The following is a 17,662-nucleotide window of genomic DNA, read 5'->3' as shown; positions in this document are numbered from 1 at the left end:
TCTTCAGAGAAGGTTTTGTAAAATTCAGAGGTTAATCCATCACAACCTGGAGATTTGTAATTTTTTTAATTGAGAAACCCCATATTGGATGTCCATAATGGATAAATCTTGACAACAAGACCGATTTTTAGAATTCTTCACTAACCGAGTTAACATTCTGTATAGAATCAAGGAGATCCTTAGAGTCACTCAAACTGTTATCTAAGGAGTAAAGATTCTCATAAAACTTTAGTGGTAAAGTCTGATACCAACTCTCTATCCTCAGAGGTTACCCCATTAATCTTACATTTCTGAAGTGTGTCGAGTTCCCCTCTCCTCTTTTCCAAATTAAAAAAGTATCTACTGTTCTTTTTGCCCTTTTTCAAGCCATTGTTTTCTGAATCTTATGAAGGCTCCTCTAGCCTTTTCCTCATAAAATGTATTTAGTTGATTCTGTAAATCAATCTCGTTATGATCAAGACGCTCGATCTCTGTGATATCAGCAATGTTCTTAGAGACCTCAGCTACATCACATCTCCTTCTTTAAGCCGTTTCCCGTAAGTAATACAGGCTGAGCAGATTTTAAATTTAAACAGAAATTAGATTCTTAATCACATTTTTTTTAAATCATCATGCAATAGCAATGAATTATTCAATTTCCAAAAACCACCAGAGTATTTCGTATCATCATTACTGCGCATTCTCACAGTCGGCCATATGACTTTATGATCCGTCAGGACTGCAGCCAGTGTTTTTACCCCTACAGTGTTGGGCTCAAGACTAGTGGTGATCACCCACAAGTCGTACATTTTGGAGAAATGTCCTCTGGTCTGATGAAACAAAAATAGAACTGTTTGGCCATAATGACCATCGTTATGTTTGGAGGAAAAAGGGGGTTGGCTTGCAAGCTGAAGAACACCATCCCAACCGTGAAGCACGGAGGTGGCAGCATTGTGCTGTGTGGGTGTTTTGCTGCAGGAGGGACTGGTGCACTTCACAAAATAGACGGCATCATGAGGAAGGAAAATTATTATGTGGATATATTGAAGCAACATGTCAAGAGATCAGTCAGGAAGTTAAAGCTTGGTCGCAAATGGGTCTTCCAAATGGACAATGACCCCAAGCATACTTCCAGAGTTGTGGCAAAATGGCTTAAGGACAACAAAGTCAAGGTATTGGAGTGGCCATCACAAAGCCCTGACCTCAATCCTATAGAAAAATTGTGGGCAGAACTGAAAAAGCGTGTGCGAGCAAGGAGGCCTACAAACCTGACTCAGTTACACCAGCTCTGTCAGGAGGAATGGGCCAAAATTCACCCAACTTATTGTGGGAAGCTTGTGGAAAGCTACCCGAAAATGTTGACCCAAGTTAAACAATTTAAAGGCAATGCTACCAAATACTAATTGAGTGTATGTAAACTTCTGACCCACTGGGAATGTGATTAAATAAATAAATCATTCTCTCTACTATTATTCTGACATTTCACATTCCTAAAATAAAGTGGTGATCCTAACTGACCTAAGACAGGGAATTTTTACTAGGATTAAATGTCAGGAATTGTGAAAAACTGAGTTTAAATGTATTTGGCTAAAGTATATGTAAACTTCCGACTTCAACTGTAGGTGGGAGGGCATACAGGCTTCATTACACCCAGCTGTTCTTATAAACACAAGATTGTTAAATGGAAACGCACCATCGCAGGCAATTGAGTTTTCAAAGCAAAACTTTCTAAATGTCAAATGACAAATAATCACTGGGCAAGTTAATGGAAACAGCTAATGATTAGGTGATTAGGCCTTTCTCAGGCTAAACTCTCCCATGGTGCACTGGGGGTCGTTACCCAGTATCAACAACACAGCGAGCTACTGCTCTGATGCTGTTCTCTGTCTCCATAGTGACGACACAGCCACGCCTCTCCGGGCCAACGGAACTCACCGGAACCAGGCTGAAGGTACGTAGAACGCTTCTCATTTGGCCCTTTCTGCTAACGGTTACTAGCTGGCTGTCAACCAATCCCCTTTCACATTGCCTCAGTCTGACCTTTAACCCTTGACCCTCAGGGTTAACCGAGGACCCCCAGTGTGGCCTCTCCTCCCTGCCTCCCATCTCCCCCCTGGACTCCCCCCTCAGCATGGCGGACCTCAGCCTGGACACCACCGGAGACCTCACTGTAGAGGACGTCAGGGACTTCCTCACGTAAGATATTTACATTTACATTTTGGTCATTTAGCAGACGCTCTTATCCAGAGAGACATACAGTTAGTATATTCATATTAAGACAGCTAGGTGGGACAACCACATATTACAGTAGTTAGTATATTCATATTAAGATAGCTAGGTGGGACAACCACATATTACAGTAGTTAGTATATTCATATTAAGATAGCTAGGTGGGACAACCACATATTACAGTCGTTGCAAGTAAAAACATTCTTAAATAAAGCAGCTTTCAGCAGAATCAGTGCTAGTAAGAAAGGCAATTACAATGGTAAGGTCTTTAGTTGTTTTATTAAATGTTTTATTCGGAGGGGATTGACTGATGTACTCATTGAGGAGGGTTCTTGCAAACATTAGAACACGTTTTAATACATGCATCAGCCAATTAAAATCATTGACGTAGTTGCGCATGATCAAAGGCTAACATGTTAGCTGTTCCCCTTACTTAACCTGGCTCATTTAGCACTATGATAACCTCACCAGGTGGCCATGATTATATCCGGTTCAAATTCTGTATCAGACAATTTAAATAGTTGAAATAGATGGACGTGATAGAATACTTTTTCCATGAGGGTCCTTAACAGCAGTCAGTGTAGGGAGTCAACAGGAAGACTATCTCCCAGTGTGGGGAGTCAACAGGAAGACTATCTCCCAGTGTAGGGAGTCAACAGGAAGACTATCTCCCAGTGTGGGGAGTCAACAGGAAGACTATCTCCCAGTGCAGGGAGTCAACAGGAAGACTATCTCCCAGTGTGGGGAGTCAACAGGAAGACTATCTCCCAGTGTAGGGAGTCAACAGGAAGACTATCTCCCAGTGTAGGGAGTCAACAGGAAGACTATCTCCCAGTGCGGGGAGTCAACAGGAAGACTATCTCCCAGTGTGGGGAGTCAACAGGAAGACTATCTCCCAGTGTAGGGAGTCAACAGGAAGACTTATCTCCCAGTGCGGGGAGTCAACAGGAAGACTATCTCCCAGTGTGGGGAGTCAACAGGAAGACTATCTCCCAGTGCAGGGAGTCAACAGGAAGACTATCTCCCAGTGTAGGGAGTCAACAGGAAGACTATCTCCCAGTGTAGGGAGTCAACAGGAAGACTATCTCCCAGTGTAGGGAGTCAACAGGAAGACTATCTCCCAGTGTAGGTAGTCAACAGGAAGACTATCTCCCAGTGCGGGGAGTCAACAGGAAGACTATCTCCCAGTGTGGGGAGTCAACAGGAAGAATATCTCCCAGTGTAGGGAGTCAACAGGAAGAATATCTCCCAGTGTAGGGAGTCAACAGGAAGACTATCTCCCAGTGCGGGGAGTCTGGCTCCTGGTGATCGTTGCAGGTCCCAGCTGAGATATCGTTTTTCCCTTTCAAATGTAGAATGACGTTTATTGTGTTTAGTGTGTTGAGAAGAGAAGTGCAGCCAAATGGATGTGATACGGATTAAACAAACATGTCATATATGTGGAAAACAAGCCTTTTGAATTTTGTGGAAACGTAACGTCAGTAAGTATCCTTTAGTCAAGTACGTGATGATCCTGTTATATCGGCACTACACTAGAGACAGTAAATATGATCCTGTTATGTTATATGATCCTGTTATATTATATGATCCTGTTATATTATATGATCCTGTTATGTTATATGATCCTGTTATGTTATATGATCCTGTTATATGATCCTGTTATATGATCCTGTTATATCGGCACCACACTAGAGACAGTTTATATGATCCTGTTATATTATATGATCCTGTTATATGATCCTGTTATATGATATGATCCTGTTATATGATCCTGTTATATCGGCACCACACTAGAGACAGTTTATATGATCCTGTTATATTATATGATCCTGTTATATGATCCTGTTATATGATATGATCCTGATATATGATATGATCCTGATATATGATATGATCCTGTTATATGATATGATCCTGTTATATGATCCTGATATATCGGCACCACACTAGAGACAGACCAAGTGAAGGAGAACAAGTTAACATGAAATATGGAGGTTTCAAATATCTCTCTGGTGGCCAGTTGACCTTTTTTTTAAAAGAAATGCCATTGGTTGGTAGAGAACAAGATTAGGGCCTTTGATAGGTTGATGCGGAAGTTGTTACAGGAAATAAACACGGCCACCTGGTGAAGTTAGCATAGGGCTAAATGTGGCAGGTTATGTAATGGGAACAGCTAACATGTAGCCTTTGATCACATGCGACTACGTCAACGATTTTAATTGCCTGATGGGTAAACTAAAACGTCAACTTTTTCTAATATTCGCCAAGTATGGACCAATGGGCAGGGACACATTGACATGTGATTTACGTGTGTGCGTGTGTGTGTGTGTGTCTGTCTGTGTGTGTACTGTGTGTGTGTCTGTGTGTGTGTCTGTGTGTGTGTGTCTGTGTGTGTCTGTGTGTGTCTGTGTGTGTGTGTGTGTGTGTGTCTGTGTGTGTGTGTGTGTGTGTGTGTGTGTGTGAGAGCAGTACCGTGGACGAGGTAGAGAATAACTTGAGGAACGTCTCAGAGGAGGACGGATGCTCTCTAGGAATCCTCATCAACTGAACAGGTAACTAGTACACACTATACACACACACACACACACACACACACACACACACACACCACTATACACACACACACACCACTATACACACACACACACACACACACACACACACACACACACACACACACACACACACACACACACCACAACACAGTTTCTAATGGAGTGAGATCAGGGGTGTAAACTTCAGAGTTCAGTCTACATTCCAATAACACTCCACCCCCTGCTCAATAACATCTCCCCACCCTCTCTCTGTCTCTCTCTGTCTCTCTCTGTCTCTCTCTCTCCCTCCCCCCTCCCTCTCTCTCTCCCTCCCCCCTCCCTCTCTCTCTCTCTCTCTCTGTCTCTCTCTCTCTCTCTCCCTCTCTCGCTCTCTCTCTCCCTCCCCCCACCCTCTCTCTCCCTCCCCCCACCCTCTCTCTCTCCCTCCCCCCACCCACCCTCTCTCTCTCCCTCCCTCCCTCTCTCTCTTTCTCTCCCTCCCCCCACCCTCTCTCTCCCTCCCCCACCCTCTCTCTCTCTCCCTCCCCCCACCCTCTCTCTCTCTCTCTCCTCCCTCTCTCTCTTTCCCTCTCCTCCCACCCACCCTCTCTCTCTCCCCCCACCCTCTCTCTCTCCCCCCACCCTCTCTCTCCCTCCCCCACCCTCTCTCTCCTCCCCCACCCTCTCTCTCTCTCCCTCCCCCCACCCTCTCTCTCTCTCCCTCCCCCCACCCTCTCTCTCTCTCTCTCTCCCTCCCTCTCTCTCTCTCTCCCTCCCCCCACCCTCTCTCTCTCCCTCCCCCCACCCACCCTCTCTCTCTCCCTCCCTCCCTCTCTCTCTTTCTCTCCCTCCCCCCACCCTCTCTCTCCCTCCCCCACCCTCTCTCTCTCTCCCTCCCCCCACCCTCTCTCTCTCTCTCTCCCTCCCTCTCTCTCTTTCCCTCTCCTCCCACCCACCCTCTCTCTCTCCCCCCACCCTCTCTCTCTCCCCCCACCCTCTCTCTCCCTCCCCCACCCTCTCTCTCCTCCCCCACCCTCTCTCTCTCTCCCTCCCCCCACCCTCTCTCTCTCTCCCTCCCCCCACCCTCTCTCTCTCTCTCTCTCCCTCCCTCTCTCTCTCTCTCCCTCCCCCCACCCTCTCTCTCTCCCTCCCCCACCCTCTCTCTCTCCCTCCCCCCACCCTCTCTCTCTCCCTCCCCCCACCCTTTCTCCCTCCCTCTCTCTTCTCTCTGGGGTTGGTCATAGTAAATCCTGTAAATATCTAGTCTGCTTCCCCCTGGTGGACACATCATATGACCACTCCATTTCCATCCCAGTATGTTGATGAGGGAATCCTTTCCTCTGATCAACTCTAGTGATCTGATGATCTGTTCTAGACCTACTATAGATGTAATATAGGGGTCTGTCTGTCTGTCTGTCTGTCCACCAGGTCTGCTGTGTTGTGGGAGGATCTGGACTTTTCTGGACTACAGACAGACATCATGTGACCGCTACCTACCACCATTACTCCTCCCCTCCACCTCTCCTCTCCTCCCCCCCCATCACGGCCTGCCAGTACTGGGCTTTTTGGACTGACCATGTGAGGAAAGGACTCAAGGACATCATGATGGACTGTTATCTAACCACTAACACACACAACACCCGGTCAGCACGTTTGGATGGACCTGGAATGTGGTTCAGTGTTCTGTATTGTCCCCTCCCTCCCTCCCTCCCTACATCCCTCCCTTCCTCCCTACATCCCTCCCTCCCTCCCTCCCTCCCTCCCTCCATCCCTCCCTCCATCCCTCCCTCCCTCCCTCCCTCCCTTCCTCCCTTCCTCCCTCCCTTCCTCCCTTCCTCCATCCCTCCCTCCTTCCCTCCATCCCTCCCTCCTTCATCCCTCCATCCCTCCCTCCTCCTCCCCCCATCCCTCCTCCTCCCTCCCTCCATCCCTTCCTCCTCCATCCCTCCATCCCTTCCTCCTCCATCCCTCCCTCCCTCCATTTCTCATCCCCTCGTGAACATGGAGGGAGAGAGATGAAGGTATAACTTAATGTTGAGTAGAGAGATGCCTAACACAGTGAAGTATACAGTACTCCCAGAGTACCGGAGCCGTAGTACACCGTATTACCTTTCTACAGTATTACATGTTTTTAACATGAAGGAACTAACCATGAAGGTTTTTCTATTGATGTTGTTGCTATAGATACAGTATGTTTTTTTTTTTATACCTCTGATAAAAGCTATTTTATATTGTAGGTAGTCTGGAGCGCTAAGCTAACGGTTAGCTAACAGTCTAGAGAGCTAACGGTTAGCTAACAGTCTAGAGAGCTAACGGTTAGCTAACAGTCTAGAGAGCTAACGGTTAGCTAACAGTCTAGAGAGCTAACGGTTAGTTAAATGCTATCTGTCAAGAGCGCTAAGCTAACGGTTAGCTAACAGTCTAGAGAGCTAACGGTTAGCTAACAGTCTAGAGAGCTAACGGTTAGTTAAATGCTATCTGTCAAGAGCGCTAAGCTAACGGTTAGCTAACAGTCTAGAGAGCTAACGGTTAGTTAAATGCTATCTGTCAAGAGCGCTAACTGAACTGTTTTAATAATGGGGGGGGGGGGGAGGTCAGGCTGGCTGAATCTCAATAGTCTGAAGATGCTTCCTCTCGCCTCCTCACCTCTCCTTCATCTGCACAGAAAAACACAGGACAAGTGAAAACAGTATGAAGAATATATGATGAGGGAATTAGCTTTCAGGTGACCAGGTCTTTCAGATCAGTGCAGAAGGAGACGACGACGAGAGCTGCTTTAGACTGTTGGGACGCCGTCTGGGTGAAGCAGTGTGTTCTGGGTAACAGAGGAGGACGTATCACCAGTCAAGATTTGTTTTAACCCTTTTTTTAACTTTTACAGTGTAAAATATATTTAGGTTGGGACCCCCCCCGAGGAGACGAGACAGGTTCTACCAACGATCAGAGAACGTAGAACCTGTCACCATAGTTAACGCTAAGCAGTATTCTGTGGTTGGGTCGGGGGACTTCCGTGTTAAAGGGACCTCATTAGAGGACTGGAGCAGAGCAGAGAGGAGGGCCTGTCTTCGTCCGTCTCACTAACGGACCACTCGTAGCCATGGGAACCAGGAACAGAGTCTTTATTTCCTGTAGAGTTCTGATCATCTAGTGGTACTGAAGGAGAATGTTAATAAAGTATTTACTCCTAAACAGCTCTCTGGTCTGGTGTCTGACGGTCTGTCTGGTGTCTGGTGTCTGACTGTCTGGTGTCTGACTGTCTGGTGTCTGACTGTCTGGTGTCTGACTGTCTGGTGTCTGACTGTCTGTCTGGTCTGGTGTCTGACTGTCTGGTCTGGTGTCTGACTGTCTGGTGACTGTCTGGTGTCTGACTGTCTGTCTGGTCTGGTGTCTGACTGTCTGGTCTGGTGTCTGACTGTCTGGTCTGGTGTCTGACTGTCTGGTGTCTGGTGTCTGACTGTCTGGTGTCTGACTGTCTGGTCTGGTGTCTGACTGTCTGGTGTCTGACTGTCTGGTCTGGTGTCTGACTGTCTGGTCTGGTGTCTGACTGTCTGGTCTGGTGTCTGACTGTCTGGTGTCTGGTGTCTGGTGTCTGGTGTCTGACGGTCTGTCTGGTGTCTGGTGTCTGGTCTGGTGTCTGACTGTCTGGTGTCTGACTGTCTGGTGTCTGACTGTCTGGTGTCTGACTGTCTGGTGTCTGACTGTCTGGTGTCTGACTGTCTGGTCTGGTGTCTGACTGTCTGTCTGGTCTGGTGTCTGACTGTCTGGTGTCTGACTGTCTGGTGTCTGACTGTCTGGTGTCTGACTGTCTGGTCTGGTGTCTGACTGTCTGTCTGGTCTGGTGTCTGACTGTCTGGTCTGGTGTCTGACTGTCTGGTCTGGTGTCTGACTGTCTGGTGTCTGACTGTCTGGTGTCTGACTGTCTGGTCTGGTGTCTGACTGTCTGGTGTCTGACTGTCTGGTCTGGTGTCTGACTGTCTGGTCTGGTGTCTGACTGTCTGGTCTGGTGTCTGACTGTCTGGTGTCTGACTGTCTGGTCTGGTGTCTGACTGTCTGGTCTGGTGTCTGACTGTCTGGTGTCTGACTGTCTGGTCTGGTGTCTGACTGTCTGGTGTCTGACTGTCTGGTCTGGTGTCTGACTGTCTGGTGTCTGACTGTCTGGTGTCTGACTGTCTGGTCTGGTGTCTGACTGTCTGGTCTGGTGTCTGACTGTCTGGTCTGGTGTCTGACTGTCTGGTCTGGTGTCTGACTGTCTGGTGTCTGACTGTCTGGTCTGGTGTCTGACTGTCTGGTCTGGTGTCTGTCTGTCTGTCTGGTGTCTGACTGTCTGGTGTCTGACTGTCTGGTCTGGTGTCTGACTGTCTGGTGTCTGACTGTCTGGTCTGGTGTCTGACTGTCTGGTGTCTGACTGACTGGTGTCTGACTGTCTGGTCTGGTGTCTGACTGTCTGGTCTGGTGTCTGACTGTCTGGTCTGGTGTCTGACTGTCTGGTGTCTGACTGTCTGGTCTGGTGTCTGACTGTCTGGTGTCTGACTGTCTGGTCTGGTGTCTGACTGTCTGGTCTGGTGTCTGACTGTCTGGTCTGGTGTCTGACAGTCTGTCTGGTGTCTGGTCTGGTGTCTGACTGTCTGGTGTCTGACTGTCTGGTGTCTGACTGTCTGGTCTGGTGTCTGACTGTCTGGTCTGGTGTCTGACAGTCTGTCTGGTGTCTGGTCTGGTGTCTGACTGTCTGGTGTCTGACTGTCTGGTCTGGTGTCTGACTGTCTGGTGTCTGGTATGGTCTGGTGTCTGACTGTCTGGTGTCTGGTGTCAATTTGTAGTGGCTGTTTAAAAATACAAAGGGCCCAATTCTGTCTTAGGAATTTATTCGGAAAGTATTCAGACCCCTTGACTTTTTCCACATTTTGTTACGTTACAGCCTTATTCTAAAATTGATTAAATAGATTTTCCCCTCATCAATCTACACACAATACCCAATAATGACTGAGCAAAAACAGGTTTTTAGACATTTTTGCTAATTTATTAAAAATATAAAAATGAAATATTACGTTTACATAAGTATTCAGACCCTTTACTCAGTAAATAATAATAATAATAATTGGTCATTTAGCAGACGCTCTTATCCAGAGCGACTTACAGGAGCAATTAGGGTTAAGTGCCTTGCTCAAGGGCACATCGACAGATTTTTCACCTAGTCGGCTCGGGGATTAGAACCAGCGACCTTTCGGTTACTGGCACAACGCTCTTAACCACTAAGCTACCTGCCGCCCAGTACTTTGTTGAAGCACCTTTGGCAGCGATTACAGCCTTGAGTCTTCTTGGGTATGATGCAACAAGCTTGGCACATCTGTATTTGGGGAGTTTCTCCCATTCTTCTCTGCAGATCCTCTCAAGCTCTGTCAGGTTGGATGGGGAGCGTCACTGCACAGCTATTTTCAGTCAAGTTGTAGAAACATCTCAAGGATGATCAATGGAAACAGGATGCACCTGAGCTCAATTTCAAGCCTTATACTTATGTAAATAAAATCTTTGCTAAAATTTCTAAAAACCTGTTTTCGCTTTGTCATTATGGGGTATTGTGTGTAGATTGCTGATTTAAAAAAACATATCAGCCTTATTCTAAAATGGATTAATAATGTAACAAAATGTGGGAAAAAGTCTAGGGGTCTGAATACTTTCCGAAGTCACTGTATGCATTTTCTACTCACTCAGTATTCAGACTTGCCTTATTTAGTCACGTAACTCTGCAGGTGTGGCTACCTCGTGTGCTCTGAATAAATTTATGAATAAAAAAACAGCCTTTATGCCTGAAATAATGGAAACGGTGGTTTGATTCATTCTGAAAACTGCCACATTCAGTTCTTCAACCCATGGCAATGTTGGAAGATTAGTGCATTATAATGGGGGGGAATAGTGTTTATAGAATTATAATGGGGGGAATAGTGTTTATAATGGGGGAATAGTGTTTATAATGGGGGGAATAGTGTTTATAATGGGGGAATAGTGTTTATAATGGGGGAATAGTGTTTAGTGTTTATAATGGGGGAATAGTGTTTATAATGGGGGAATAGTGTTTATAATGGGGGAATAGTGTTTATAATGGGGGAATAGTGTTTATAATGGGGGGAATAGTGTTTATAATGGGGGAATAGTGTTTATAATGGGGGAATAGTGTTTATAATGGGGGAATAGTGTTTATAATGGGGGAATAGTGTTTATAATGGGGGGAATAGTGTTTATAATGGGGGAATAGTGTTTAGTGTTTATAATGGGGGGAATAGTGTTTATAATGGGGGAATAGTGTTTATAATGGGGGGAATAGTGTTTAGTGTTTATAATGGGGGAATAGTGTTTATAATGGGGGAATAGTGTTTATAATGGGGGAATAGTGTTTATAATGGGGGAATAGTGTTTATAATGGGGGAATAGTGTTTATAATGTTTATAATGGGGGAATAGTGTTTATAATGGGGGAATAGTGTTTATAATGGGGGGAATAGTGTTTATAATGGGGGAATAGTGTTTAGTGTTTATAATGGGGGAATAGTGTTTATAATGGGGGAATAGTGTTTATAATGGGGGAATAGTGTTTATAATGGGGGGAATAGTGTTTATAATGGGGGGAATAGTGTTTATAATGGGGGAATAGTGTTTATAGACTATCTCCCAGTGTGGGGAGTCAACAGGAAGACTATCTCCCAGTGTAGGGAGTCAACAGGAAGACTTATCTCCCAGTGCGGGGAGTCAACAGGAAGACTATCTCCCAGTGTGGGGAGTCAACAGGAAGACTATCTCCCAGTGCAGGGAGTCAACAGGAAGACTATCTCCCAGTGTAGGGAGTCAACAGGAAGACTATCTCCCAGTGTAGGGAGTCAACAGGAAGACTATCTCCCAGTGTAGGTAGTCAACAGGAAGACTATCTCCCAGTGCGGGGAGTCAACAGGAAGACTATCTCCCAGTGTGGGGAGTCAACAGGAAGAATATCTCCCAGTGTAGGGAGTCAACAGGAAGAATATCTCCCAGTGTAGGGAGTCAACAGGAAGACTATCTCCCAGTGCGGGGAGTCTGGCTCCTGGTGATCGTTGCAGGTCCCAGCTGAGATATCGTTTTTCCCTTTCAAATGTAGAATGACGTTTATTGTGTTTAGTGTGTTGAGAAGAGAAGTGCAGCCAAATGGATGTGATACGGATTAAACAAACATGTCATATATGTGGAAAACAAGCCTTTTGAATTTTGTGGAAACGTAACGTCAGTAAGTATCCTTTAGTCAAGTACGTGATGATCCTGTTATATCGGCACTACACTAGAGACAGTAAATATGATCCTGTTATGTTATATGATCCTGTTATATTATATGATCCTGTTATATTATATGATCCTGTTATGTTATATGATCCTGTTATGTTATATGATCCTGTTATATGATCCTGTTATATGATCCTGTTATATCGGCACCACACTAGAGACAGTTTATATGATCCTGTTATATTATATGATCCTGTTATATGATCCTGTTATATGATATGATCCTGTTATATGATCCTGTTATATCGGCACCACACTAGAGACAGTTTATATGATCCTGTTATATTATATGATCCTGTTATATGATCCTGTTATATGATATGATCCTGATATATGATATGATCCTGATATATGATATGATCCTGTTATATGATATGATCCTGTTATATGATCCTGATATATCGGCACCACACTAGAGACAGACCAAGTGAAGGAGAACAAGTTAACATGAAATATGGAGGTTTCAAATATCTCTCTGGTGGCCAGTTGACCTTTTTTTTAAAAGAAATGCCATTGGTTGGTAGAGAACAAGATTAGGGCCTTTGATAGGTTGATGCGGAAGTTGTTACAGGAAATAAACACGGCCACCTGGTGAAGTTAGCATAGGGCTAAATGTGGCAGGTTATGTAATGGGAACAGCTAACATGTAGCCTTTGATCACATGCGACTACGTCAACGATTTTAATTGCCTGATGGGTAAACTAAAACGTCAACTTTTTCTAATATTCGCCAAGTATGGACCAATGGGCAGGGACACATTGACATGTGATTTACGTGTGTGCGTGTGTGTGTGTGTGTCTGTCTGTGTGTGTACTGTGTGTGTGTCTGTGTGTGTGTCTGTGTGTGTGTGTCTGTGTGTGTCTGTGTGTGTCTGTGTGTGTGTGTGTGTGTGTGTCTGTGTGTGTGTGTGTGTGTGTGTGTGTGTGAGAGCAGTACCGTGGACGAGGTAGAGAATAACTTGAGGAACGTCTCAGAGGAGGACGGATGCTCTCTAGGAATCCTCATCAACTGAACAGGTAACTAGTACACACTATACACACACACACACACACACACACACACACACACACACCACTATACACACACACACACACCACTATACACACACACACACACACACACACACACACACACACACACACACACACACACACACACACACACCACAACACAGTTTCTAATGGAGTGAGATCAGGGGTGTAAACTTCAGAGTTCAGTCTACATTCCAATAACACTCCACCCCCTGCTCAATAACATCTCCCCACCCTCTCTCTGTCTCTCTCTGTCTCTCTCTGTCTCTCTCTCTCCCTCCCCCCCTCCCTCTCTCTCTCCCTCCCCCCTCCCTCTCTCTCTCTCTCTCTCTGTCTCTCTCTCTCTCTCTCCCTCTCTCGCTCTCTCTCCCTCCCCCCACCCTCTCTCTCCCTCCCCCCACCCTCTCTCTCTCCCTCCCCCACCCACCCTCTCTCTCTCCCTCCCTCCCTCTCTCTCTTTCTCTCCCTCCCCCCACCCTCTCTCTCCCTCCCCCACCCTCTCTCTCTCTCCCTCCCCCCACCCTCTCTCTCTCTCTCTCCCTCCCTCTCTCTCTTTCCCTCTCCTCCCACCCACCCTCTCTCTCTCCCCCACCCTCTCTCTCTCCCCCACCCTCTCTCTCCCTCCCCCACCCTCTCTCTCCCTCCCCCACCCTCTCTCTCTCTCCCTCCCCCCACCCTCTCTCTCTCTCCCTCCCCCCACCCTCTCTCTCTCTCTCTCTCCCTCCCTCTCTCTCTCTCTCCCTCCCCCCACCCTCTCTCTCTCCCTCCCCCCACCCACCCTCTCTCTCTCCCTCCCTCCCTCTCTCTCTTTCTCTCCCTCCCCCCACCCTCTCTCTCCCTCCCCCACCCTCTCTCTCTCTCCCTCCCCCCACCCTCTCTCTCTCTCTCTCCCTCCCTCTCTCTCTTTCCCTCTCCTCCCACCCACCCTCTCTCTCTCCCCCCACCCTCTCTCTCTCCCCCCACCCTCTCTCTCCCTCCCCACCCTCTCTCTCCCTCCCCCACCCTCTCTCTCTCTCCCTCCCCCCACCCTCTCTCTCTCTCCCTCCCCCCACCCTCTCTCTCTCTCTCTCTCCCTCCCTCTCTCTCTCTCTCCCTCCCCCCACCCTCTCTCTCTCCCTCCCCCACCCTCTCTCTCTCCCTCCCCCCACCCTCTCTCTCTCCCTCCCCCCACCCTTTCTCCCTCCCTCTCTCTTCTCTCTGGGGTTGGTCATAGTAAATCCTGTAAATATCTAGTCTGCTTCCCCCTGGTGGACACATCATATGACCACTCCATTTCCATCCCAGTATGTTGATGAGGGAATCCTTTCCTCTGATCAACTCTAGTGATCTGATGATCTGTTCTAGACCTACTATAGATGTAATATAGGGGTCTGTCTGTCTGTCTGTCTGTCCACCAGGTCTGCTGTGTTGTGGGAGGATCTGGACTTTTCTGGACTACAGACAGACATCATGTGACCGCTACCTACCACCATTACTCCTCCCCTCCACCTCTCCTCTCCTCCCCCCCCCATCACGGCCTGCCAGTACTGGGCTTTTTGGACTGACCATGTGAGGAAAGGACTCAAGGACATCATGATGGACTGTTATCTAACCACTAACACACACACACCCGGTCAGCACGTTTGGATGGACTGGAATGTGGTTCAGTGTTCTGTATTGTCCCCTCCCTCCCTCCCTCCCTACATCCCTCCCTTCCTCCCTACATCCCTCCCTCCCTCCCTCCCTCCCTCCCTCCCTCCATCCCTCCCTCCATCCCTCCCTCCCTCCCTCCCTCCCTTCCTCCCTTCCTCCCTCCCTTCCTCCCTTCCTCCATCCCTCCCTCCTTCCCTCCATCCCTCCCTCCTTCATCCCTCCATCCCTCCCTCCTCCTCCCCCCATCCCTCCTCCTCCCTCCCTCCATCCCTTCCTCCTCCATCCCTCCATCCCTTCCTCCTCCATCCCTCCCTCCCTCCATTTCTCATCCCCTCGTGAACATGGAGGGAGAGAGATGAAGGTATAACTTAATGTTGAGTAGAGAGATGCCTAACACAGTGAAGTATACAGTACTCCCAGAGTACCGGAGCCGTAGTACACCGTATTACCTTTCTACAGTATTACATGTTTTTAACATGAAGGAACTAACCATGAAGGTTTTTCTATTGATGTTGTTGCTATAGATACAGTATGTTTTTTTTTTTATACCTCTGATAAAAGCTATTTTATATTGTAGGTAGTCTGGAGCGCTAAGCTAACGGTTAGCTAACAGTCTAGAGAGCTAACGGTTAGCTAACAGTCTAGAGAGCTAACGGTTAGCTAACAGTCTAGAGAGCTAACGGTTAGCTAACAGTCTAGAGAGCTAACGGTTAGTTAAATGCTATCTGTCAAGAGCGCTAAGCTAACGGTTAGCTAACAGTCTAGAGAGCTAACGGTTAGCTAACAGTCTAGAGAGCTAACGGTTAGTTAAATGCTATCTGTCAAGAGCGCTAAGCTAACGGTTAGCTAACAGTCTAGAGAGCTAACGGTTAGTTAAATGCTATCTGTCAAGAGCGCTAACTGAACTGTTTTAATAATGGGGGGGGGGGGAGGTCAGGCTGGCTGAATCTCAATAGTCTGAAGATGCTTCCTCTCGCCTCCTCACCTCTCCTTCATCTGCACAGAAAAACACAGGACAAGTGAAAACAGTATGAAGAATATATGATGAGGGAATTAGCTTTCAGGTGACCAGGTCTTTCAGATCAGTGCAGAAGGAGACGACGACGAGAGCTGCTTTAGACTGTTGGGACGCCGTCTGGGTGAAGCAGTGTGTTCTGGGTAACAGAGGAGGACGTATCACCAGTCAAGATTTGTTTTAACCCTTTTTTTAACTTTTACAGTGTAAAATATATTTAGGTTGGGACCCCCCCCGAGGAGACGAGACAGGTTCTACCAACGATCAGAGAACGTAGAACCTGTCACCATAGTTAACGCTAAGCAGTATTCTGTGGTTGGGTCGGGGGACTTCCGTGTTAAAGGGACCTCATTAGAGGACTGGAGCAGAGCAGAGAGGAGGGCCTGTCTTCGTCCGTCTCACTAACGGACCACTCGTAGCCATGGGAACCAGGAACAGAGTCTTTATTTCCTGTAGAGTTCTGATCATCTAGTGGTACTGAAGGAGAATGTTAATAAAGTATTTACTCCTAAACAGCTCTCTGGTCTGGTGTCTGACGGTCTGTCTGGTGTCTGGTGTCTGACTGTCTGGTGTCTGACTGTCTGGTGTCTGACTGTCTGGTGTCTGACTGTCTGGTGTCTGACTGTCTGTCTGGTCTGGTGTCTGACTGTCTGGTCTGGTGTCTGACTGTCTGGTGACTGTCTGGTGTCTGACTGTCTGTCTGGTCTGGTGTCTGACTGTCTGGTCTGGTGTCTGACTGTCTGGTCTGGTGTCTGACTGTCTGGTGTCTGGTGTCTGACTGTCTGGTGTCTGACTGTCTGGTCTGGTGTCTGACTGTCTGGTGTCTGACTGTCTGGTCTGGTGTCTGACTGTCTGGTCTGGTGTCTGACTGTCTGGTCTGGTGTCTGACTGTCTGGTGTCTGGTGTCTGGTGTCTGGTGTCTGACGGTCTGTCTGGTGTCTGGTGTCTGGTCTGGTGTCTGACTGTCTGGTGTCTGACTGTCTGGTGTCTGACTGTCTGGTGTCTGACTGTCTGGTGTCTGACTGTCTGGTGTCTGACTGTCTGGTCTGGTGTCTGACTGTCTGTCTGGTCTGGTGTCTGACTGTCTGGTGTCTGACTGTCTGGTGTCTGACTGTCTGGTGTCTGACTGTCTGGTCTGGTGTCTGACTGTCTGTCTGGTCTGGTGTCTGACTGTCTGGTCTGGTGTCTGACTGTCTGGTCTGGTGTCTGACTGTCTGGTGTCTGACTGTCTGGTGTCTGACTGTCTGGTCTGGTGTCTGACTGTCTGGTGTCTGACTGTCTGGTCTGGTGTCTGACTGTCTGGTCTGGTGTCTGATGTCATGTCTGGTCTGGTGTGGTCCCTGGACTGTCTGGTGTCTGACTGTCTGGTCTGGTGTCTGACTGTCTGGTCTGGTGTCTGACTGTCTGGTGTCTGACTGTCTGGTCTGGTGTCTGACTGTCTGGTGTCTGACTGTCTGGTCTGGTGTCTGACTGTCTGGTGTCTGACTGTCTGGTGTCTGACTGTCTGGTCTGGTGTCTGACTGTCTGGTCTGGTGTCTGACTGTCTGGTCTGGTGTCTGACTGTCTGGTCTGGTGTCTGACTGTCTGGTCTTGTCTGACTGTCTGTCTGGTGTCTGACTGTCTGGTGTCTGTCTGTCTGGTCTGGTGTCTGACTGTCTGGTGTCTGACTGTCTGGTCTGGTGTCTGACTGTCTGGTGTCTGACTGTTGGTCTGGTCTGTTCTGCTGTGTCTGACTGTCTGGTGTCTGACTTGACTGGTGTCGACTTCTGGTCTGGTGTCTGACTGTCTGGTCTGGTGTCTGACTGTCTGGTCTGGTGTCTGACTGTCTGGTGTCTGACTGTCTGGTCTGGTGTCTGACTGTCTGGTGTCTGACTGTCTGGTCTGGTGTCTGACTGTCTGGTCTGGTGTCTGACTGTCTGGTTTGATGTTGGTCTGGTGTCT

The 17,662-nt window shown here is 47.7% G+C and overlaps 1 protein-coding gene and 1 long non-coding RNA gene across 2 annotated transcripts in view; both read left to right on the top strand.

The window, feature by feature from the left end:
* Positions 1 to 6,439, top strand: part of llgl1 (LLGL scribble cell polarity complex component 1) — a gene marked incomplete at its 5' end in the record, with an annotated part of 70,435 nt that extends 63,996 nt beyond the window's left edge. Inside the window, 4 exons of the mRNA XM_084191137.1 lie at positions 1,875 to 1,930; positions 2,040 to 2,175; positions 4,678 to 4,760; positions 6,171 to 6,439. Of these exons, the coding sequence (XP_084047263.1) occupies positions 1,875 to 1,930; positions 2,040 to 2,175; positions 4,678 to 4,756 (271 nt within the window). The remainder of the gene's footprint in view (positions 1 to 1,874; positions 1,931 to 2,039; positions 2,176 to 4,677; positions 4,761 to 6,170) is intronic.
* Positions 6,440 to 6,732: 293 nt separating this feature from the next.
* On the top strand, positions 6,733 to 16,237 carry LOC311116006. Its single transcript, XR_014611339.1, has 2 exons — positions 6,733 to 6,899; positions 15,068 to 16,237. It is a non-coding gene; the product is annotated as an uncharacterized lncRNA (long non-coding RNA).
* The last annotated feature ends 1,425 nt before the right edge of the window (positions 16,238 to 17,662 follow it).

The sequence above is a fragment of the Coregonus lavaretus genome (genome assembly GCF_964263955.1).
Source record: "Coregonus lavaretus genome assembly, contig: HAP1_SCAFFOLD_2054, whole genome shotgun sequence".
In the NCBI taxonomy this organism is placed as follows: domain Eukaryota; kingdom Metazoa; phylum Chordata; class Actinopteri; order Salmoniformes; family Salmonidae; genus Coregonus; species Coregonus lavaretus.
This window is presented reverse-complemented; position numbering and strand designations above follow the sequence as displayed.